The following is a 25,306-nucleotide window of genomic DNA, read 5'->3' as shown; positions in this document are numbered from 1 at the left end:
AATGAATTACTAGGCAGTTACATATTGGTTGTTGGAAAAACATGAAGCCACCTGTGACCCCAAACTTTAACCTAAATCTCTACACATCATTTATTGCAGTTCTAACAGTGCTTAACAAACTAAGTATTCTTCTACTTTTGAATGCATGTGTATTTGGGTTGAATGTGTGTGTGCTTTATCATTGTGCTCCTAAGACCCTTTATTAGATTCCATAGGTTCTTGTCTGATTCAATCTCCTGCTCCTATTGTTTAAACATGTTTCAGTCTATTGAAATCACAGAATACATGCCGGTGTGCCTGTTTCTAAGGCCACAAATTCTTTCAAGCTTGCACCACACAAGTTTTCCTTTAACTACGACCTTACAGGTCATGCACTCTGTCCTCAAGTAAACTCTTCCCCTCTTTCTCATCAGCAGGTTTGTAGACCTGCATTGCTCTTTCACCATGTGTAGCTGTGTGACGCTTTCTGCTGTTGTCTGCTGTTGCACTGTGTTTTCATCTTTCATTTCCTCCATAACATGTTACTGAAGCAATTTTATATTGTTTTAAGAGAATTTTAGCTAAAATTGTTGGTCATAGTATGAAGTATATCTATGAGAGCAAAACAGCTGAATATAGCTCACCAGGGTAATAAAAATGATAAATTGTTACTGAGCTGTGTTATGATAGCCAAAAGTATTTTTATTTTATATGGTTTTAATGAAGCATAAACAATGATTTCAGACTTAATGAGGAATTGGCTGTATGAATTTTCAGCATTGCATTAATGGATGTGTGAACCTCAAACTAGAGCTATAGGATAGGTTGCTGCCAGTAAAGGGTTGAGATGTGCTTGCAGATCTTCTTTTTTGGAATGGCAAAATAGTAGGGCGTGCGCTGCAGGGAAGGAGTGAGGTGCTGTGCCATTGCTTTGTATGTTCCCAGTGGTGAAGTAATAGAGTTGGTGCAGCATTAGACAGTGAAAGAGATACATTGGCAGAGTTTGTTTCTTTCCCAAGGGCCAGAATATCAGGATGGTGGTGTTGCTTGGTAAGATTTAGGTAGAGTAGCAAAGTGCTTTGTATTCCCAGTGGTAGAATGCAAGTTTTGCTCATAGTAGAACAAAGGGATGAGGTGTGCTGGTAGAGCCGTGTGCTTCCTAGATGCTCAATCTCAAGGTTTGTGTTGATGCAGCAATGATTGAGGTGGATAAGCTGGGTTGTGTGTGTTTTCTGATGTGTGGAACAGTAGCAGGGCCTGCTGGTCCACCTAGCTTTTTACTTGAGTTGATAAAAAAAGTCGTTGTTTTCTTAATCCAGTTACTGTTTCAGTGTGTAGCTGGTTTGCTATAATTCCTGAAAATCCAAAGCTTATTCTGCAGTCTGTTAATTATTATGATGGCAGTACATTTAGCTGTGAACCACACATGATATTTAACAATTTGTTTTTTTCGCTGGGCTATGGCATTTCCAAAGCAAGTGTTTCTCATGATTTTGCTTTCTGCATTTCATGAGTCTAAAAGAATGTGTTGAACCGCTTTTCTACTAAGATGTCGACTTCAGACTAATCAAGTATTCCAGCCTGAGCAAACGATAAATTCTGCATCATGCCTTTAAATATTTCAGTACATATTGGACATTCTATACATTTTATACATTTTGTGAGTAGTGTGTGAGTAATGCTGTTATTCTTCTTCACTAGTGACTAAGGTACATTTCTGCCAGAATAATTGAGGTCTGATGAAGGTCCAGATTCTTGGGGGTTTTAATGCATCAACTCTCTAACTTTCCAACCTGTGTATGGCAGAGCCCCAAAAAGTTTAGTTGGATGTATGATCAGACATTTACCTTCAAGAACCAACTGGTGCCTTCACAAATGTATTCAGTATCGTTTTGTCCGGGCAGCATCATAACATACTTGCTCGATATGTTTTCAGTGATTACATCTGCATGCAATAACATCTTGTATTTTTCCATTTACATGAATACAACTGTGTAATATAGGTACATTGGAGTATATGAATAATTGTGTAGAATTGTAGTAAATGATGCTGTAACAATCGATTCAATCTAGGAATTTGATGGTTAAGTATAACTCACTAAGCAACTATTTTAGAACTAGCAGCTTGAAAGTTGTTTTTGGGATTGATTTGGGCTACAGTGTTATTTTTTTAAAGTTCTTTTTATCGAGACATCTGCTCTCCTGGTCTTGCTTTGCTTGTGCTCCTCAACTGAGGTTACAATGCTTATATTCACAGTGCCCCAGGCGCTCGAAGATGACGTCTGAAGAGGTGATGGTGGTGGCCAAGTTTGACTATGTGGCACAACAGGACCAGGAGCTCGACATAAAGAAAAATGAACGACTCTGGCTACTTGACGACTCCAAGTCTTGGTGGCGGGTGAGAAACTCCATGCACAAGACTGGTTTTGTGCCTTCAAACTACGTTGAGCGCAAGAACAGCGCCCGCAAAGCCTCAATTGTAAAGAACCTACGGGACACATTGGGTAAGTTTATGAAGCTGACCCTGCAGCATCTCCTATTGAATACTAATGCTGAGCAGCGTTGATAGGAAAGTGCTGGTGCTTGTAAAGCATTGCCATTTACATTGATGAAATAGATTGATAAAATATAAAGCAAAAAGATTAAAAGCTGTGATGTGTAGTTTTACCAACAAGGTATTACATTGACAGATCTAAATTGTTTTTGGTAGGTCTAGTGTCTCTATAAATATTATACATATATCTGCAAATATTGTACATATATTAGCTGTTTTTCCAAGTAGAACTTAAACAGTGAAGGGAAATTGGTAAAGTGGGACTAGGTAGATTAGAAGATGAGTAGGAGACAGGAGAGTTTGAAAAGTGATGCAAGTAGATTGTAATGGAATTCAGTACAACACTCCAGTAAGTGTCTGCAATTTTTTTTTCCCTATAATTATTAAAGTGCCTTTGTGTTTTTCAAGTTATTACTGGCATAACATTTTATGTATCAATATCTGTTGCATGTTCTTGCCCTGCCTGTGGTGAAGGAAGGAGAGCAAGGATAACGAATACCAGAATAACCATGAGAGGTGATTTTACCTTAATGGGGGCTTGGCTTAGAAAGGGAGAATTCTAAGTCAGAGGGTACCAGTTTTGCCCAACCACAATAAACTTAGTTTAATTATTTGGTTTATCAATATTTGTCACCAACAAATGTAAATTCTGGATATATTAAGGGAGGAGGAGGAGGCTTGATCATCGTTCTTGCTAAACTAGACCAGATTCACCCAGCATAATCATGATAAACTGCGGTGCTTCCAGATGTCCATAAGATGGTGACGGTATTTGTCAAAACATATTTGGCTGAACAACTTGCACCACTGAATGGTTAGGGTGTAAAGTAAGGTCCCGACTGTACATTCTCAGTTCTACTTGTAAGAAGGTTGCATGTCCCTGAATCAGTAAGCATTGCATGGCATTTATCTCTGCCTGCCATTATATTGACCTGACTGTTTACTATACAGAATCCATTGCTAGCAGTCCGGGTACATGAGCCATAATGGTCATGCCAATGTATTGGCTTTGTTTAAGAGATGGATTTTGATGGCAAGGGAACGTGAGAGCACTGAAAGACAGCTGACAAGTCAAAGTTATCAGGGCCAAGATGTCAATTGTCTGTGATGTAAAAAGGAATCCACACTAGAGTTTCACATCCTAGTCGATTTTCCTTTTGTTATGTAGAGAATGAATCCTCATTCTTTGTCACAGAATGCTATGATAACTTTAAGTGCTGTCTGTTGTAGAACACTAATTTATTTCAACCTTCGGCACACTACGTTGCAGTTTTTGAAGTACGAGATATATTTTTGCTGTGCTTTGGAGCATTACCTATAAATGGGGCGATGAATAACATGATTTACTAATAAAATGATTTCCGTTAAAATATCATCACAGCAGAAATGTTATGTTTGATACCTTTGACATCTTGTATTTGTTCCACGATTGAAGATAGTGTTTGTGGACACGCTGTACTGGATGTGACATGCGAGCCAACATGTCCCTTGCTGAGACTAAACTAATGTATTTTATAAGTATAATGAGAAGGTACTTGGGTCATACTCTGCAGCATGGTCATTATCCTTGTAATCTTACTGTGCATTTTTCTTATACAGAAGACCTCCTAACCCTGCTGCATAACAAGCTGTGTAAATTGCAGCAAGGTGCTTGAGAAAATGAACACCAGGAGGCTTGCAATAGGTAGTGCATTGTACAGTAGGATGTATCCTATGATTAGCTAATGCCCTTCTGTGCGCCTGCTCTAGAAAAGGACCCATGGGTCTTCTTTCAGTCACAAACAACCACTAAAGCAAGGTGAAATATTACCACAGACACTATTCTAGCACTGGAATATGGCAGTTTGATTCCAAGTACAATATTGGACCCCTAATGCCAACACAATATATTTTCTAGTGGATATGTTTTCCTGCTAGTTCCTCATTTAAGGAATAGCCTCCTGGGTGTCACTCATCCAGATTTCTTTTCGGCTTGTTTGACTCTGGCAGCTTTGAATCCTCCCGACTGCATGCCTCCAGAGGTTCTGGACTCAACCCCTGGGAGGAAATCACAGTCCACTGTGCCATCTTCTGTCCATCTGCCTTCTTCCAGGATCCTGCCATTAAAGCCAATAACTGCTCCAAGCATGGTGTCGCCCTTGAAATTTACTGAAATAATCTGAGTGGCTAAAGATTCTGTCAGGGTTTGCCTTGATAAACAGTTTATTGCTTGAGTCCAGATTTTTGCCCATGTCCATGCCTTTTGCGAAACAGCCAAACAGGCTTTATAAGCCTACCAGTACACATAAATTAACGATTTTGCAATTTGGTTAGTGAATGGCTTGGACAATTCTAGGCGGATCCTGAAGTGCAGCTTGGTTTCAGTCAATAGCATTGTGTTGTCTATAGACTCACCTGACACACTTCACTTCCATGTCCAGGTGCCTTTCGCTCTTTTGTGTCTTTAGAGCAGTCCAGACATCTCTGATGGACATCTCCTTCGATGACCAGCAGCTTATTGGAGAGAGTGCTGACACCTCTCTTGAATGTTTCAGGAATGGCAGTTAGGTAGGTATAATACAAGTTTATTGGGACTTACGTCCATAAAACATACAAATATATAGTACAATACTTATAAAATAGTAACCTTGAAAATCATCATCATATAACAAACATTAAAAACAGCGGACTACCCAAGAACAAGGGCTCTGATTTCGATTGTAATTAAAAATCGAGCACTTCTTACTGCAACATTAAGAAAATGCATATTTCCCAAAAGTGCAGCTGCCTCGCATCTTTTTTTGTGTTGTAATTTTTTTTTAAAGAAAATAAAGGCAAGTAAATTCATAACAATATAGTACAACATAGTAGACCCAAACAGGAAGTTAATAATGAAAAGAAAGTATATTGAACATAATATTCTAAAAGATCCTAATTCCACATTATTATAATCCCAGAACAAATTAGACTGAGTAAATTATGGAACAAGCAGCTATATTTAGATTCATTTGACCTCAATGTCCTGAATGATCTTAAATGTTTGACAGTTTAAAAGACTAGTTTTAAAAACTTGATACGGGCAGTTACAAAAAAAGGGACAGTCAATAAGAACATGACATGGAGCAATTCTTGAAATTTTTCTTTTTTTTAAAAAAAGCACACCATTTTCTCTTGTTTCCCTATATAATTTGGATGTTGAGAAACTTGGATTACAAGCAAGACATCTGGCTTTCATGGAGTTAACCTCAGCATTTGACCTCGTCAATAGGTCTAAGCTGTGGTTGATCCTTCGTGATATGGGACTAGATGCTGATCTGATTTAATTCCTGGCTACCGTCCATGACAATACAACAGCTGCAGTACGCGTTAATGAAGATGGTAGCTTGACTGACTCCTGGGCAGTAAAAAGAGGGGTTCGGCAGGGATGCATATTGGCTTTTCTGCTGTTTACCCTCTACATCAACAAACTAGGGTATACTTTAATAACCTGTTGTAAATATATACCAAGAGCAGGCACCAAAATGAATCCCGCACTACTGTACGCCGATGATGTGGTTTTAGTGTCCAGAACAGTTAGGGGGCTGCAACTACTTTTAAATTGCTTTATAGACTTCATGGACTCTTTGGATTTAATTACCAATTTAAAAAAATCGCACGCCATGACCATAGGCTCTAGGAGGGCGGCAAAGGCCAAATTCTACTGTAAGGGCGCCGAGTTAACAAAAGTGTCCACCTTCCCATACCTAGGGGTACTTTTCGATGACCAACGTTCATAGTGCGCTCAACGCGCACTTAAAAAGAACGTTTTAGCCAGAGCAGCGGGGGCTACATTAGATATTGCGAAAAGAATAGGGTCGAAGCCGTTCCCTGCGATTTTGAAGGTCTATAACGCAAAGTGTATTCCCATGACCACCTATGGCAGCGACATCTGGGGCTATAAAGACGTGAAAGAAATCCAAGGGGCCGAGAACAATTGTATGCGCAAACTTCTCTCGGTCCCTGTATCAACCCCAATTTCTAATTTACATGAAGAACTGGGAGTGGGTTATATTTCAGACCTGATTGCGGCTGTTTAGCCCTAGAGAAAGCTTTAAATATTTCCTGGCTGAAATATATTAAGGAGCAGACTGAGAATCTTGGCTGCCCCGATCTGTTTTTGACCCCTACTCCTCTGGGCAAGTCCGCTATTAGAGCTTTCAAACAGCAGGTTTTAGACAAATGACAAGGCCTAAGGGAGGAAAAAGAACTAATCAAACCCTCGGTGAGAAAGTTTGTCACACTAAGCCTGGGCCAGCAGATGCAACCATATTTATCATATGTAAACAAAGCTTACCATCTTTGTTCTGACGAGATTCCAATTGAATATGGTTCCCTGGTTACTGGCTTTTTCCTAAAGGCTACTCTAAACCGGACTCAACAAACCGTTGTCCTTGTGACAACTTCTCTAAGCAAGACACTCTTCATATAATGTTTTCTGCGCTCACTACGACTCCTTGCGCAGGAAGTTCATTCTGCCTCTGCTAACAGGCCGTAATTTTGTGGAAGTAAGGCCGGCTCTGATTTATTTACAAATGCTAGCCTCTCCTATAGTCTTTGTCGGGGTGGCAACATTTTTAATTGGGGCTATTAGACATAGGAATAGGTTGTCGTTGAGCTAGCCTTTGTGGATACCATGGCAGCATAAATATGTTTATTTCCTAAATAATGCAATATAATCTTAATGAGACTATATACTCGCTCCCAGTATCCTGCTTTATTATTAATATGATTGTTTTTAATTTACATGCCACCATGGAAAGCTAACGAAGGGCTATTTTTACCATGTAATGTTGTAATTTTTACCACTAGGATGAAGTGTGTCATAAAGGGCTGACCTTTTTATATGAATACTTCTCGTATGAATCTCACAATGATGTTTTTCCTTCAAACTGAATGTCTCGTCCCTTTTACGACGGACTGTATTTTAACCGGCTGTTCTTTTTTTTTTTTTTTTTTTTTTTTAAAGCGATGTTTATGAATTTCGTGTTGATTTTAGATTGATTATTCCACTGTGCCATGGAGTAGCTGTTTATCTGTCTTTTTTGCAACATCCCTGTTTATAAATGTCAAAAAGGCGGAACACTGTTTTCTTTGCTTAAATTTTTAATCGTTTTTAAGATCATTAGGACATGAATTTTTTATTGTGTATGATGCTTTATACTATGTTTTTTGGTGTACTTTTATGGCTCTAACCAGCAGAATAAAGTTGATTTTGACTTGACTTTACAAGCAAGTCATATCTTTAAAATTTCTGCACCCATCTTGGGATCAGGTACATTTGTTACGTAACAAAAAGATCTGCATGGCCTACAGTATTAAAAGTTAACTTATTTATTTATTAGAGAGAAAATTCCTATCTTAGTTTTGGGACACCTGAAGTGTAGAATATCTGAAATTATGTTTAGTGTACCTGTTTTTGATTTCCTTGATTCTTTTGACCAGGGCCATGGCTCATTTTCTTTCACTGGTGAGAATTTCCTCTCAACATAATTTAGATTTTTTGCGGAGGGTTCACATAGAGATGATTTATCTAAAAATCTTAGAGAACACGAGAGCTTGCTATGTGGTACTAGGACATAAACTTTAGTTTGCAGTGAATGCTTACCCTTTGGTAAACTAAGTATGTGTTTTATGATCAGGACTCTCAACTGACTTCCTGATGTTCTGAGGCTCTAACAAAAAACTTCTAAAACACACAGGGCAGTTGGAGGAATTTTTCTCATATAAGCCATCAAAAAAGGAGCCACTGAGGATCCACCATAAATATGAATTGCTTTCACAAGGGTCCCAACTTCCTGTTAATGTCAAATATCCATTTTAAAATGTGATCCTTTTTTACCAAAGATCATGATCTTTGTTTTCTCTAAGTTTATTTTCAAGACGTTTTTCAGTATATGGCTAAAGCGTCATGTTTCCTCGATAGGTCAGTGGTCGTGTATAACAAAGAGGAGACCCGGAATATACATAAAACCCATTTTGGGTAAGAAAGACTTGGGCTCTCCTAGAACAGAGAGCAAATATGCGACATATAAATTAAAAAGAAATGATGCCAAGACAGCCTTGAGGCAGACTGTTGAATATTTTTAATTTTCCTAGAAAAGAGGATCCAAATGTTTTAATTCCACATGCGCCCAGTTGGATGTGACCAATGCCTGTGTTAAACATAGCAGACTTTGGGGTACAGTCAATGCTCTAATTTTCTCCTCTAGCTTCCCCTTCTAACAGTACCAAATGCTGCAAAAGTCAATGAGACAACAGCACAGTCTTTAATTCAATTCAAAAGATTTCTTAGTGAGTTCCCACAAGGCAAAGCAGCAGTTGTGGTTGAATTGCCCTGTCACAACCCACCCTATTCAGTAGGAAAAAGGCTATTCTCAAGAACCCATTCGTCTAGATAGCTCAATAGAGTTTTCGAAAAGACTTACTCAGAGACATACAACACTTATTAACCATAATTTGTAGATGGGCTTCAATCGCCTGTCTTTAGAATGGGTTCTACCTCCTACGAATGTTTCAGCAATAGCAGGACTGTGGCTCGCTGACTGGACCTGGCTACACAAGTAAGGAAGTTCTGTGGTCAAAACATAGAATTGTGGCGCTATTCCAAAGTTCAACAGTCGGTCCCAGCAGAGGCAGCACTCTCAACTAGTTTGGACCACACAGCAAACACACTGCTGCTTTTGTGGTAGGGATGGCTTTAAGAGTTCCAGCAGGAGACCCAGTTCCTTCAGTCCTTTGGTGGCTCGACCACCTCAAAACCTCGGACTCCTCCCCCTTTTTACTCTACCAGCTTCTGGTGGAAGGGAAATCTTATTCTTTTCAGTCAATTGGGAAACAATCACAATGTACAGATGGGTCATTCAGCAGATCCGCAAGGACTATGCCTGACCCCTCCTGTCCCTTCATCCAAACCATGCTCCTTCTGCCAGTGTGTGCTCTGCAGAAACGCCTTGATTGTGGAAGCAGAGGTCTTGCTCGGTTGAGCAAGTTGGCTATAGAGGTGGTGCCTCTGGAAGAAGAGGGCACAGTTTTCTCCCCCACTTTACTGCATGTTCTCAAAAGGGGGCGGAGGTCTGAGACCAGTTCTTAATCTCCATCTTCTGAGCCTGTTCATTAAACAGGACGCGTTTAAGATGCTTCAGAGTTGGATGTATATACGGGAGATGGTGTCTGACTGAAACTCATATATTGGTCCTAAAGGTCTTATGTCTCCTTGAACTCGTCCTCGAGCATCCTGTTGGTACGATGAGCTCCATCCTGTGATGCCTGCAACAGCAGTGGTTCCATTACCAAGGGAGCCTCTTCTGTGGTGCAGATGTTTCAGTCAGTCCACTCAGACCTGCGTTGGTGGGTGGGTGAACCAGTCTAATCAGTTTTGGGTTGTCTGTTCAGCTATCTACAAGAGCAGGCTATGGTGGCTACGTACCTCTCCTCGCTAGGCTATTCTTCTTGATGAGATGGCCTTTTGGTCCATTTCATAGCAGCGTCTACACATAATTGGGCTGGAGCTTCAAGGGGTTCTGCTTGCCATGATGGTAATTCTCCCTTCCATGTCTGGGTTCTCCATTCAGATAATATCTGACAACAACACCCCTGCCCATTACATCAAAGGCAGAGTAGTTTGGAGTAATGGACCTTATGTTGGGAGGAAGTTTGTCTGTGGAAGTGGGTTTGGTGGCAGTGGATTTTTCCTGCATCGGCCCATCTGGTAGCTTCTCTAAACCGGAGAGTATGGCTCTGCCATCTTTTCTATTCTTTTCAATTCTAGTTGGGATTGAAACATCATCGACTGATGTATCTTATCTCCAGATCGGCTTGTGTATTTTTGTGGAGCAATAAGATGCCTTTGTTATTGTGACTAATTGAATATGCATTTACTGACAAACTCACCATGTATATAAATGCCTGCGGTTCGGAAATCTGCTGACTTGAAACCTTTTGCCCACGTAGTTTTTATATGTTTGTTTCATGATTTCAAATTATTTTGTATTGAATAAATGTACTGAATCTCCAATTGAATTATATTAATACAGGTCCTATTGTGGTTCTGTGTTCCATTGTCCATTACCCTTTTGAAGGGACCATTGTTGCTTATAATGATCTGTCCATAGAGGACCATAAGTATGAACTACACATTGTAGTGATACAGGTGATCTTCTCTGGATTAAAGTGTCCATCAGTTGAACTCTTTGCCTTGGCCCATCAGAGTATCCTCAGTTCTGTGCTATACACTTCCCTGTGAATGGTTCTCTATGGATTCCTTCATGTTCATTGGCTTCCAGTGCCTGCTGTACATGTTTCCATTGATTCCGTTTCTGGCAAATGGTAAAAGCTTTTGTCATGCGGAAGGAGTCAGGCTTTGGGCATGGCGGATCCCAGTGCTTAAGCTGAGCTGGTAGTTTCCAGTGCTCTGCACACAAGTATTAACAAGTGGCTCTCCTGAAAGTCAGTCACAAGGTGGCACTGTTTATCTAATTTAGAAATTAGCATAACAGCAGTTGTTTATTAATTCTAATAAAGAATACCTGCCGCCCAAGCCATTCTTCTAGTTTTGGGGGCCTGGAATAGTCTGAATGGTCACACTTGTAGGAGTGTGTTGGTTAGTGGTTTTGTTACTGTCATTGTCAGTACTGGCAGGGACAATAGCTGGTGAAAGCTGCAGTAGCCTCTTCACAAGGGCGCTGACACTTATTTACTTTTTTTGTAACAAATTAAGCAGTGGTTGATCGTGCTTGCTCCGGATTTGGCAAGGAGGCTCGCATATGCCAATCTGTTGGCCTTCAGCATTTTGCTGCTTCTTCCTCTCCCATGCAGGGTGAAGCTGCTCTCAAAGAGGATGGTCAGGTCCCTAAACCCCACACTTGCATACTTGGGGGCCGAGGTGTACCAACTGGATTCCTTTTGCCTCCATAATGAAAGTGTTGCTGTCATCTTGGCTGCCAGAAAACCAGCTAAAAATCCATTTATTCAAGATGCTAGAACAGATTTGTACATTGAGTCAGAAGGTTTGGATCCCTTTAGACAAAGCTTTTCTGATGTCTTCCATTTTGCATCGTCTCTTGCACAGCAAGGGCTGGCATTGGCTACAGTGAAGGTTTACCTGTCTTCCCTATCCGCTTTCATGCATCTCTCTGATCAACCATAATTGTTTGAGTTGTCTTTAGTGACACATTTTTAAAAAAAGCTTGCCTTACTTGTTTACCCACACTCCATTTATTGTTCCTCAATGACATCGGAATCTTGTGTTGACTTTATTAACAGTATTCCCTTTAGAGATGACGCACAGCTGTCCTGTTTGACTTCTTACTTTGATGACAGTGTCATGGGTAGCAATAATTTCAGCTCCTAGGGACACAAAATTTCAGGCCCTCTCAGTTTGCCCCTCTTTTATAGTGTCCACCAAAACAAGTTGGTCCACTGTGTTGGTCCAGCCTTCTTGACCAAGGTGGTTTCCGCCTTTCAGATGTCCCTGTTTATTGCCTTTCAATCCTCCTTCAGTTCTCCTTGTTCCACCAAGGAGGAAGAGCGTGTGTTTACTGGACCTCAGTTTTGCAGTCTACTACTATGATCACACTCTACAGGTCTGACTGGACAACCAGCACTTTGTGGGCATTGCCCGAAACAAGAGAGACAAGGCATGATGATATACATTTCGCTTTGGCTCATCACGATCTGCTGTGTCTTGGCAAAGAAAGATCCATCAGAGGGCAGTCAGTTGTACCAAATCCACTAGGTCCGTGACTGCTTCCACGGATCTTGCCAGACTCGTTCTAGTAGTTGACATTTGCCGGTTGGTGATATGGTCATCTCTGCATATCTCTAACAGGGCTTTGCGAAATGTCTTCCATAGTTAATTGATACTGCTCATTCCCGTCACCTGGGAGATAATGCTTTGGGGCTTATACTTAAGGTGAGGACTCTACATGAAAATGTATCTACCAAAAGTAAGTTACTCACTTTTGGTAATGATATTTCTGGTGGATATATTATCTACTTGCAGATTCGTGACCCCGCTACCTCCTTTCTCAATGATATAGTGTTGATTATGTGTAGGTGTCGCGTTTAAAGCCAACTTGTGATGCTGGAGTGATACTGCTCGGAAAATGCTTCCAGACTAGTCTGATGCTAGTCACTGAGAATGCCAACATCTGAGTCGTATGAACAGACACTGCAGTCTAACTGACTTTATTTAAGGCTGTGGTTGTGACAGCTACTCTATCGCACTTTTGAACAACTAAAGGATCAGGATTCCTACTAAACAGCGCTTCGTGAGGCAGACCTCTTCGGAACAGCACAAAGCTTCTTGCTCCTTCTTCTTTCTGTATAGACTGACCTTTTCTGCTTTCAGGCTAATTTGTACTGCATGTTACATTTATTAATGTGCAACTTTTGTGGCACTACTAGACCCTGCATTATTTGTGCTCTTTACACGCAACCAAAAAGCGAAGTCCAAAGAGTTTTGTATCAGATTACAAGAAATACATTAATAACTGTATGAGTTCATAACAGAGTCAATCATTCATTTAATTAATCCTTATTCAATTTGTAACACAAGCCATGAAAGATATTACATAAAAGTGGAATAAAACCACCTAAAATTAAGATTCTATAAACATGAAAAAGTGGAATGATCACATATGGACAAGTCAAGAGTTACATTCAGTTTATATTCTCTCCATTCATATTCAACAGACATTTTATGATCTTGACTGCCATCGTAACATAACTCACTACAGTTAGACACGTATACAAGGATTTTAATGATTGTGAAAAAAAGTGCTCATCTACTTTGAGTAAAATGTAATAATAATGGTTCTACAAAATGTGACTTAGGAATTGTATAAAAACTTACAGAAAAACGTAACGTGCTTCGTGCTGTTTAAAGCCATTTGGGCTAACAGAGCTGCTCGTGTGCCATTGATTCATCTTTGGGAAAGCAACCACAAAATGAATAATGTTTATGCAGAAGCGTGTCAATAAATATGCAATATTGTTGGTTTGACATTATCACAAGATATGGTTGAATGCCCATACTGGTGAGTAATAAAAGGTGTGCATGACTTATTGGTTTTTCACATTCTCTGCGATCCCTCTAATCGTGATTAAATTGTTTGAACGGACATTTCAATAGTGATTAAGAATATAAATTAATGTTGAAAGAAACGTTAAAATGCACCGATTCATCAAAACAACTGTACATTGTTATTATATAAAATCAAGCCAAGGAATATTGGAAGCATAATCAAGGGATGTTTTCAGTATGCACAAAACCTACTTCTGTATGACAAATGTAAATAGAAGTACTATGGGGAACGAATAGCAGTCATCTTAAAAGGGAATTCTCCGCCTTTTGTAATTGCCCACCCTCGATGTAACCCTGTAGACCTGCACTATAGGTTACAGCTAACAAGCATTTAGTTTTATAAATGGTGTACATCTCCTTGATAGGTTTGATTCACAGCTTAATTCCAAACCGAAATACTGACTCTAGTTTGTTGGGTTTTTATATTCCTTAAGTGCACCTGATTTCTTGTGGAATCCACTTGTATACCCATGTAAGAGAAGGTATTTACTCTAGAAATCTGGATGTCATTTATTGAATAGAGCATATTTTGGATACTCCTTTACCACAGATCATAGTAAAAGGTTTGCTTAAATATACGTTCAAATGTAATTGTTCCATGAAATAAGTAAAAGCATCTGAAAGCGGTTGTTGACCATTACCATTCTAACCATCGAAATGGTGTCACTCGCATACAATAATGCAGGAATAGGATGGGTACCAATCAAATGACACGTCAAAGCATTCATTCACTACGAACTATTCAAGAGCATTACTGTATAGGGTAAATAAAAAAAGATGCCAGAACCTTTGTCTGAAACACCTTTTACCTTAAAGGGATTTGTACACTCCCTGTTGGACCCATAAAAGACCTTAGCAGTAGCATTCTGCTACAGTTGACTTAAGAGATTAATAATGGCTTTATCTACCCCTATGGACTTCATAGTTTGCTACAGTTTGGCGTTATTCACACAATCAAATGCTCTTTATAGATTCATAAAACCCAAATGTAAAAAGGCCCTTGTTGGTCCTGGTGTATTGTCCAATAAAAAGATTCAATTTGAGACATTACTCGACCGTACCCAACCCTATCCTAAATCTAAACTTTGTCCCCAAAATTATTTTCTTCGCCCCACATTTACAGTTTCTCTTTAAAAAAAGAAAATCTCCCAAACAATTTAACTGAGGAGTCCAATATAGAGATTGGTCGATAGCACTTTGGGTCACTTCTATTTCACTTTTTAAAAATAGGGACCATTATTGATTCGAACTAAGTTGAAAGAATGCCCCTACAATCATTAGGACATTGGTTAGAATAGGCGCCCGAAGATTTGGAATGTTCTTTTTGATGTACAAAGGTACACCATCTGGAACTGCTGCCTTCCCAAGGCTGCTTTTGTTCAGGGCTGAACGGACATCAGGTAGTGTAAATGGTATGCACCTCGTTTCCAGACCTAAGGTTATGGTGTGGCGTGCTGTTGTCAATCACATCGTTGTTGTGTTAAGTATATTGCTGTAATGTTTAAACCAGTCTCTTGCTGGTATGAGTGTATCAGTTGAAGATGCTGTTGACTGTCTAAAATACAGAGAACTAATGTATTGTCTTTGGAATTGCTTGACCTAACTAAATTGACCCACGCTTCTACTCTGATTTTCATTTTCCTAGATTGTAATACCTGTTTATACCTTGATCTGCAGTTTGAGACCCTGGCTCTAGTCCTCCATTTAATTCAAGTCACCCTTTAAATTTTGTATGTGCCTGACTACAAGCGCAATCAAACCATCCTCAACATTGATCGTTATTAGCACCTTTGGATTTTGTCAACTATAGATAGATGCACAAATGGAAGCAAAAGAAGCTCTGGCCCCAGCAGCTCTCACATTGTGCTCTAGACGTACCAAAATCTATTTTGTTTGAGGGGAACCAATATCAACAGGAGTTTTGTAGAATCAACTCTGGGTCATTTAATCCTGACTCCATTAGGTCCAACAATCACCACATATCCCACTAAGTCAGGGACATTTGTCTTGATGAGGTATATATATAGCCACGGGTGGAGCTGTTAAATTGGCTGACCCCAGCATGTGATCAATTGTACTTGTTGGCCCTCTACCCTAAAAGTAGGAATGTGTTTAGCCATTCTGCCACAAATATCCCCAGCAAAATTGTAAAAACATCCACAATGAATTTAACTGCGAAGTTTCTTGCAAACTAACTACCTTAGATGTTAACCAGTCGCTATTAGTAAGTTTACTCGCAACCCTGAAATGTTCCATGACACCAAAGTTAAATTTTTCTCAGCTGGTCTTTCCTTTGGACTATGTTAGTACATGGAATTTTGTCTGACTTGCTACCTACGACTGGAATATCAACATCAACTGTTGTATTTCCAGGTAGTGGGACCGATATAGCTTCAATCTTTGCCTTGCTAAGTTAATCTACATCTCAATTGAATCAAGAAGGGCAACACGATAATGGGTCTTCACATTGTATTATGTGTTGTTACTGCTTAAGGATTGCTTTATTGGGTGAGCCTGAAATAACTTGCTAAGATCCTCAGGTCTATAAAATTACTCTAGTGGAACAACTATAGCCGTGCTAAAATGCTGTGATGAGTGACTTAAGGTATTTAGTATGTGGCTTTCATAGTTAAGATTACAGAAATAGACCACTATACAATCTCCACTGCTGGATTTTTGTGACCTCTCGACACATGGGACTTTTCTTATCCATTAGTATTTCTTTGAAGAGGCATTGTATGTTCCCCACATGATTAACAAGTCAATGAATGGTTTTATTTCTCAAAACATAACAATTTGCAGGCTGAATAGGGTGGAGAAGCATAATTCCCTTAAGAACGATAACATGTGGTGGCTGCAGGGATTTGCTTATGCCTGTATGGTGTAATATTATATCTAGAGGTCAAAGGCGGTTACCATGGCTCTTAGCTACCCTCCCTTGTGTGATGTAAATTATTCTCTGCCTCTTCTTTTTATAACACCCCTTTTGTCTCTATTATGTTTGGCCCTAGGTTGTTCATTAATATTGGATAATTCCTTTTCAGCAACCTTCCCCAACTGTCGATTACTATACCATTCACCCTTTCTGGTAAATTACTTAAGGTAGACTCCATAGACTTTAACGTATTCATTACAGACTTGATCATGGTTTATCAATTCCTTACTTGAGGCTATACGAATCTTCCAAGTTGTGGCTAATACTCTGAAATCCTTGTCGATTACTTTATTGATCCAGAAGCCCTCACATTGACATTTGACACTGTCATTTTTATTTTGTGCAGAAATCTGTTAGTAGTGGTTTAGGGCAGGTGCTAATATTACACAGTTCAGCTGCCATGATGTAGGGGTTGTTCACTGGTACTTGCAGTACTCTTGGGGGGGGCTCAACTATGTCCTCACTCAATTCAGACAAAGGTTTAGAGTTTTTTAGTAATTTGGTAAGTTCCTACGTAGTTCTAAGCCTTCCCTCAACATTCTTCATGTAATTATTGATAATACCTATAGTGCTGGTTAATAGCTAGTTATTGAGACGGTTCAACAACAGTCCTTATAGCAAAAATCGATTTCCGTGTGCCCATGGTGCACTTGGATTTCGTTGTTATAGTAGTGACGTCACAAGATAATAGATGCCAGAGGGTGCAGCTCAGCCGCAGTTTAGACGGGACCCTTTTGGCCCTGTCTTCGCCAGGGCACATTCTGCTCACTGGGGAGCATCTTGTGCAATTTGTAGCTCCTTAGCTCCTCCTCTCAGTCCAGAGTGGTTTAAGGGCTACGTGTCCTTCAAAAGGAGAAGCAAACCACAGCAGAGAGGGTACAGAGGGTGTCTCGTGCAGCAGGAGCATCTTTTGCAATTTGTAGCTCAGTAGCCCCTCCTTTCTGCCCAGCGTGGCATATGTGCTATGTGGTCCTTCAAAGCTAACGGAAACAGCAGCAGATAGGCACTTATCAAATCTGTTTTAAATTATGCCCTTAGTTCCAATTAACCACACTTGATTCAGGCAAAGTAGTTATATTTACAAACGAGCATTGGTCATGCCAATAGGTCTGGCGTATTAATGAAAGCACCTTTTGTGTCAGTGGGTGCTTTAGGCACACCATAAGCCTTCATGCATGTACTCTGCCACTCCTGTTCGCCCTCATCCATCCATCCATTCATCCATCCACTAATTCATCATTCTTTCATTCATCCTCAGACACAGCCCAACTAAAACCCACACAAACTCTACAACAAATGCAAAATAAATTAAAAGAATGCAAGTAGGAAAAAAGAAAACATGCTGCTGTCTAAACATGGCGGGAATATGCTTGCAATAACGGAACTAAACTTACCTTTGGTTGTCTGTTTTGTAGTGGTATTCTACATAGTCTATCATAGTTTTAAAGAACTAGCATTGCTGCCACATTTAGAACAAATGTGTTGGCCATCTTGGAAAGGTAAAACAAGTATGCACTTGGATAACAGCATTCCATAATGGCTGCCTTGTTCAGTAGGCCATGAGGTAAGCGGTGCACTGTATATAAAGGAGTGGCGTGCAAATGGTCCTTAAGTACTATCTAGGGAGCTGTAGTATCATCTTGAGACAAATTAAAACTATAACAGTTGAAGCAAACAAATGAAAGGGTCACTGTAAGATTAGAAATTAAAAACTAAAGTACTGGCCAACCAGCCCTGGCCTGAAGCACCCCAATTTTCAGGAGAACGTGCATGTGGTCAGAAATTGACATCATTCACAGAGCATTAGTGCCAATGACTGTAGTGGCCTGACCCATTACTCCGTGCAGTATACTGTCATGGATTGAAGGAGAGTGTAAACAACAAATTCCTTCCACACAACTGTAATATTTAATGTAACAAAATACTTCACTGCAGGCTCTAACACAGTGGAAAAGCAATCCGCTCTCAAAAGCCTTCTGTTACATAGTAAATATGTCAAGTCTACTTATTTTGTAATAACTTTTCATAATAACCAGATCAGACCAACGGCATCAGACATAAGTTTTTCCAGCTCGCCAATAAGGATGATAGCTGTTATTGTTGGGTTGTCAGCATAACCTACCCAGCTTCATTGTATTACGATTAAGCTTTGACACAAGGCAACCATTGGTTATACAGTTGCCAAGCAAAATAATTTCTCTTCCAATAGGATCTAACAAGGATTCTCAGCATGCAAATCTTCTACACCCGCAGTTTCAGAGGGTGTTAACAATACCAAAACCCTTTCTTACTATTGTAATTTGTTAGATTCCATGTAGCAAAATTCTTCTCTGTGGACTTTCTGTAGGCTTTATTACAGAATTATTACAATGCATCCTTAAATGTCTACTGACCTATTCTTTTCATGATCAATGTGTCCGGCATACTGCTATGATCGGAGCTTTTCATAATAAACAATCAGACCTATACCCTTTATTATTGGCTTGTACCATAACCTCTTCAGCGCTGCGCGGATTCCCGCGCGGTGCTGAAAGTTCTGAGCGCGGGCGGGGCCATGACGGAACGGTTCCGCCATAAGCACAGCCCAACCGACGTGCATGACGGAACCGTTCCGTCATTGGCGTCGAAGAGGTTATCTAAGGCCCACTGTTTTCCTTTTTTACTGATTTTTACAGATAAATACAGACAGAAAACAATTAATTCTCTTGTGGATAAAAACAGAAATTGGGTGCTTTTTGAGTGATTCTAAATACACTTTGCCATGACTGACTGACAGGTCAATAACTGTGGATTGATAGGTAAGAGGGTGAAAAAAGAAAGGAATTTTACTAAACAGTAGTAGCTGTGCACAAAGCTGATACTGAAATGTGCGAATTTTCATATAGGTGCATTGATTTATCTTCTGCGGTTGTTCATATCACTGAAATGTGGCAGGCATTCAAGCATGACTGCATATTTATTTGGTTAAATAAATGTGGAAATATACCAGTTTCAGTTTTACTTTTTTCACAAAACCCATATTAAATACAGATAAAGTTGACAAAAAATAACTATGGATATAGATGGAAATGACACATAAATACCATAAAACCGGGATCCCTAACCATAACAAACTCAGACCCACTGTGTTGGGCATAGATTTCCCACAAGGATACCATCAGGTATACTGTGATAAAATTAGAAATGGGGACCAAATTACAGTTGAGAAAACAATATAAAATCCCTTCTAATAGATCCTAATAAGGATTACCATAGTGCAAATAGTCTATCTCCATGTTTTTTTCTGGTGGGTGACCAACATCAAAAATCTTGCTTACAACCACAATCTGCAAGATTTTGTGTAACAAAGCACCTGTCTACATGTTTTAGCACAAGCTAATAACAATCTACCATAAAACGCCTACCCCACATTCCATTTTCTTTTTCATAACTTTTTTTTCCTTTTTATTGGCATTTAATATATAAGAACAGTACAACAGAGCATTGCCGTGGGGCGGGGATGTCGAGGTGAGAGGAGCTGGGGAGAGGGGGAGGTAAAAGAAGGTGGCCACGTCATTAATCATGGCATGTCAAGAAATATTACACAGTTGCCGGTCTCATTTGCTACATTTCAAAACAGTAGAGCAAACCCAAAGCAGCTTACAATGCCCACAGGGAGAACCTGAACCCCATAGAGGAATACAATCTTGGGTCCCTAGCTTAGGATCAAAACACAAACCGTTCTTTCTGCATGTCTAGGTGTTTTGTTTTGTCAGGGACACAATGTGACCCAACAGAGACCTACTTGTAGGGGTGACTAAAGGAGTTTTGACATAACTTTTCATTTTAAACAGATTTCATCTAATGAATCTATGGATCTGACCTAATTTTTCCAGTGAACCGATGAGGCATATAGCCACTACCATTGACTTGACTCTGGTAGCAACCATCATTCATAAACTAATAAAATCACAACTATGTACAAAAATACAGTTGGAAAAACAAATACACAATCCTTGTCAGTAGGGCCAGAATCATCTCAGCAAAACTATTCTTCTTCCAGGGTTTGTGAGAGTTGGTGACCAACAACAACACTCTTGCCTTCTTTGATAATCTGTGAAATTGCATGTAACAAAAATGCATGTATTCTGCCTGTAACATAGTGTCATGATAATCCACTGTTGGAGGCCTATTAGCTTTAGCAAATGGTTTTCACAATAAATAAGGCAGTCTTACTGCATTTGTCATCCATTTAAATAACAAACACACTACATTTATGACATCTGGCATAACGTTTCCTAGCACACCAATCAGGCCTATTTTGGTCATTATTGGTTTGTCACCATAGTCAACCTATGCCTTGTATATTGAACGTAATCTTTCCAACAATGCAACCCAGCCATCAGGCACACAATGATACAATTACACAGCATACAAAATTACAGTTGGCAGAGCCAAATACTATATCTCCTAAGAAGGTCTGACAAGTGCTCTTACAGTGCAAATCGTCTATCCCCATGGATTGTCAGAGTGAGTAACACCCTTGCCTACTACAATAATATTGAGATTGCTTATAACAAAATTGCTATCTGCAGACTTTAATACGGAGTAGTAACTATCCACCCTTAAATGCCTATTGAATTAAACGTATGCTTGTCACAATAAATACACCAGGTCTACTGCCTTTATTCATCCTAACATTTTCATAACAAACAACCAGGACTATAACCTTTATCATTGGCATGTCACCATAACCAACTCAGGCTTACTGTGTTGAGCATATGGTTTCCTACGAGGCAACCGTTCTGTATACCATAAAAATGTTACACAGTTACAGTTGTAAAAAAAAATACAAAATGCCTCCTAGGAGAATCTAATGAAGTTTATTGTAGTCCACGTCCCTTAAACCCTTGGTTTGTTCGAGTGAGTCACCAACACCAAAATCCCTGCCTATTAGGGTCAAATGTGAGGTTCAGGGTTACAAAAAAGCTAAACCAAAGGGGATGATGGACGGAGTGTTGAACAATGCAAGCAGTCACCCCCAGTCAACTGATCTGGGTTTAATCCATCATCATTCTTTAGCTCACTCCGCCACCCTTTGGAAGCCATTCATTTACCACCAACTAATACTTTTCTCTTGAGCTGCACAGTGCCAAGTAAACGATGTGCTACACACTTTGTTCAGTCCTGGACTTTTAGTTTTAAGTTTTGTTCTGCTTTTGCCATTTAAAGCATTAGTGTTCGTTTAAAATTTAAAAAAAGAGTAAATTGGAAGGGACAGGCTGAATGTGCCACACAACAGGGAGTCGTGGCATCTAGAAATTCGTGCAATGTTATAAAAACATATGATACCCCTGCAATGTATCTCCTTAAACTTGTATTTTTAGCCACTCATTCTAAAATGGCTCTGACACCCGTCTGCGACCGCTACCGCTAGAGAGTACCCAAAATAAAAATTAAAACAAAAAAAAACGGCATCAAAAATTAAATGAAAGACCATGGTGAAAAAGGTGTCCAGTAAAACCATTATTAACCTCAACTGTTTTTTGATGTGAGGTAGAGTATTTGCCCATACGATCTGTAGGTCTTTGGCTTGAATACGGGTAAGGCGGAAAGTGTTGGTGCAGAAGTACATTTTGTCCTGTCTGTGCCAACATGATTTCGCAGTTTCTGGCTAAAGGGGAGAAAGTTTCTGGGTCTTTGATGTGCTGTTGTTTTGCTTTGTACCTGCAGCGACCTTCTTCGCGCTGACCTTTTGCTGATCACACACTACAGTGCTCCTCCCTCCGGTTGAGTCTGCACAAGTGACGTTTCTACTCTTTCTAATTAGTGGCCACTATCTTAGCTCCCTTATTTATCCACAATACTAAAAAGTTGTCAATGGTCAGCTTACTACTAATTTGGAGAACAATGACTTATTGGATTCCTCTCAGACAGGGTTCAGAGCTAACACTGGCACGGAGTCCACCCTTCTTGCCATGCAGGACAATGTTAGATTGCTGGTAGATCAGGGCAAGTGTGCCGCCCTCATACTACTAGATCTTTCTGAGGTCTTCAACACAGTTTTGCAAAGTCAATTGATCAAAAAACTGCATGAAATCGTACTTCATTCTAAAACCCTGCAATGATTTATTTAGTTTTTAAGAAATGGAACACAACCAGTTTAGCTGGCTTCTTCAAATCACGTCCCCAGAACTGCCAGAAGCCAAACGTGGAATCCCACAGGGCTTGTCTTTGAGCCCGACATTCTTTAACTTTTGTTTCTTCCCTTGCAAAGATCGTCAAAACATGGGGCTTTTATATCTGCTCCTATGCTGATGATACACAGTATGTTATATCAATATGAAAAGACATTATGCAGGAACAAGTCGGTTCTACTTGTGGCAAGTGCTTTGGCATTCTTAAACTGTTAAGGAGATTATTCTTCTGGATACCAGTCAATTGGAGACGAACCATAGTCCAGGCTCTTGTAACAAGTAGACTGGACTATGGGAATGCACTGTATGTGGGCATGGCGGATTGCTTGTTCTCGCAACTCCAAGTGATGCACAGTTCAGCAGCCAAGCTAATCTCCAGTACAGGCAGCTATAGTTCTGCCTCTACTTGTCTGGCTACCCCGCATTGACTGCCCACGCGCCAAAGAGCGAATTTTAAACTTCTTTGTCATGCGCACAAAGCACTTTATAACAGGGGCCCACTAATTCTACAAGCTAGAGTAGAATTCTACACTCCAATACGTAATCTGAGATCATCTTGCACTGGCAAGAACCAAACGAATAAAAAAACAGTCAGATCTGGAAGGCCATTCATTCTCGCATCTGGCGGCAGTTCAGTGGAACAGGCTACCATTGGAGCTGCGCCTCACTGAAGACTATTTTGGATTCAGGAAAAAACTAAAGAGACCTGGCTGTTTAGAGCTTATTGCTATCTTTTCATTTCTATTTAGTGCCTCAACCAAAATTATAGGGAACATCTCAGCACCATGATATCCCCTTAGGGATGATTGGCGTGCTCTATAAAGACAATTAATAAATAATTTACCATATGCTTTTCAGAGTTAATACATCAGCTGCCTTTATCATAAAGTTCCATAGTAAAAATATCAGGCTTACTACTATGATCATTGGCTTAACCAAATTCAGTCCTGTTGTGATGAGTATAAGCTTTTCCAAAAGTCAAAAAGTGAAATACAAATACTTTTACCAGTGGAAGCACACAACTTCGACCCAGTTAAATCCTGTACTGAGGGGACCAACATGTGGGTGGAGTCTAAGCCCCTTTCTCAGTAGTACTCTGAAAGCTCTTTTTTTGTTGGTCAAATAAGGTTGTCTAATACCTGCACTGTCAAGCCAGGCCTAAAATGCGGACTAGTTACTTCAGGAATAGCCTAAAGAGATTAGATTGTACTCCCATCCTAAAGAAAACATGATAAAAAGAAATCACATGGCTCCATCAGGGAGTCTGAATCAATAATGCTCATCCTACTACTTAGCTGCTTTACAGTATTTCGTACTCCTGCCTCGTATTCCAAACATTATCTTATGAAAATCTGCACAACATAACCATGTTATTACTTTAGCAAGACATATATAAAATACTTATTTGAAAAGCAATATAGTTGAAAAATATCCAGAGTTCAGACACACTAAAATCCTCAATTTAGTGGCCTGGCTTAATTTGTGATTCCATGGGGGCCCTTTAGGGGGTCCTTTAGGCTCCTGGATGGTGTGCGACACCAGTTTATTCATCAGGCACATGTACCCCCCCCCCCCCTCCGAAACAAAATGCACATTCAAAGTTTACAGTGAACTTTACCTAATGTCAGGGCTTTAAGTGGGCCAGGTCCTTCTGGGCCCCATAGCAATTACAAATGTAGATTGAAACAGGTCCCCGTTGGGCTCTGTATTCATGTCTTTAACTTTACAGGCAAAAACACTGATTATTTTTTGAATAATGAATGTAAAAAACATTGACATAATCTATGTCAGTGATTTAATTCGTTTTTATAATACATGGGATTTTACAATCCCTGTATAAAAACCGGTATCTAATTTCTTTTACAATAGATGATTTGTCATGCACCCAGTCGCCTATTATAAAGAAATTACATCCGAACTCAACTGTAATAACGTATTCTAGTTGGGTTCTGATTTCACAATGCCTGCAGCCACAGCTGAGAAGAAAGGCAGGTCAGATCAGTGAGCATAATTAAAGTAGCTGTTTAAGGAACGAAATGTCTTTTTTCTAGCTGTCTAGTGACAAGCAGAAAGGAGATATTTATAATAACAGGCTTATTTTTTCTACTCAGCCATGGAACTTCAAGATGACTTGCGGTATACTTATCATGTATGGCAGGGGTACATATATATAGTTTACATGTTTTACCTAATCTTGTATTCCCTAGGAGTGTTTGCTAGTTCCAGGATGTTGCGTCTCTGTATTTTTTCATCTAGCATATTACTCTTGTATTGTTCAGTAGTTTGAACTAAGTCTTCTCCAGCTGTTTATTCTGGCCCATGATTGAGAGCTCTAGCATGGAGGCTGAAGGCAGGGTGAGTTTCTCACAGTGAGTCAGAAAGGTGTTCAGAAATACAGTCATCCAATCCATGGCGTCTCAGCAGAGCACACAAAGCAGTGGTCATGCATTCCAGTTGTGATTCGGTGCAATGAGTGCACAGAAGGTACACAGTTCTCTAAATATTGACAAGGCGAAAGTAAAAGAAAATCCAGTGCTTAAAGGTGATTGCGTGCATTGTGT

The 25,306-nt window shown here is 39.8% G+C and overlaps 1 protein-coding gene across 4 annotated transcripts in view; it reads left to right on the top strand.

The window, feature by feature from the left end:
* Positions 1–25,306, top strand: part of NCK1 (NCK adaptor protein 1) — a 599,173-nt gene that overhangs the window by 411,504 nt on the left and 162,363 nt on the right. For all 4 annotated transcript variants that reach the window (XM_085634334.1, XM_085634335.1, XM_085634336.1 and 1 more), the window contains one exon: positions 2,237–2,483. In XM_085634334.1, coding sequence (XP_085490460.1) covers positions 2,255–2,483 — 229 coding nt within the window. In that variant the 5' untranslated portion in view covers positions 2,237–2,254. The remainder of the gene's footprint in view (positions 1–2,236; positions 2,484–25,306) is intronic.

The sequence above is a fragment of the Triturus cristatus genome, chromosome 11 (genome assembly GCF_964204655.1).
Source record: "Triturus cristatus chromosome 11, aTriCri1.1, whole genome shotgun sequence".
Lineage (NCBI taxonomy): Eukaryota > Metazoa > Chordata > Amphibia > Caudata > Salamandridae > Triturus > Triturus cristatus.
The sequence above is the reverse complement of the archived record's forward strand: the minus strand, read 5'-3'. Positions and strand labels throughout refer to the sequence as shown.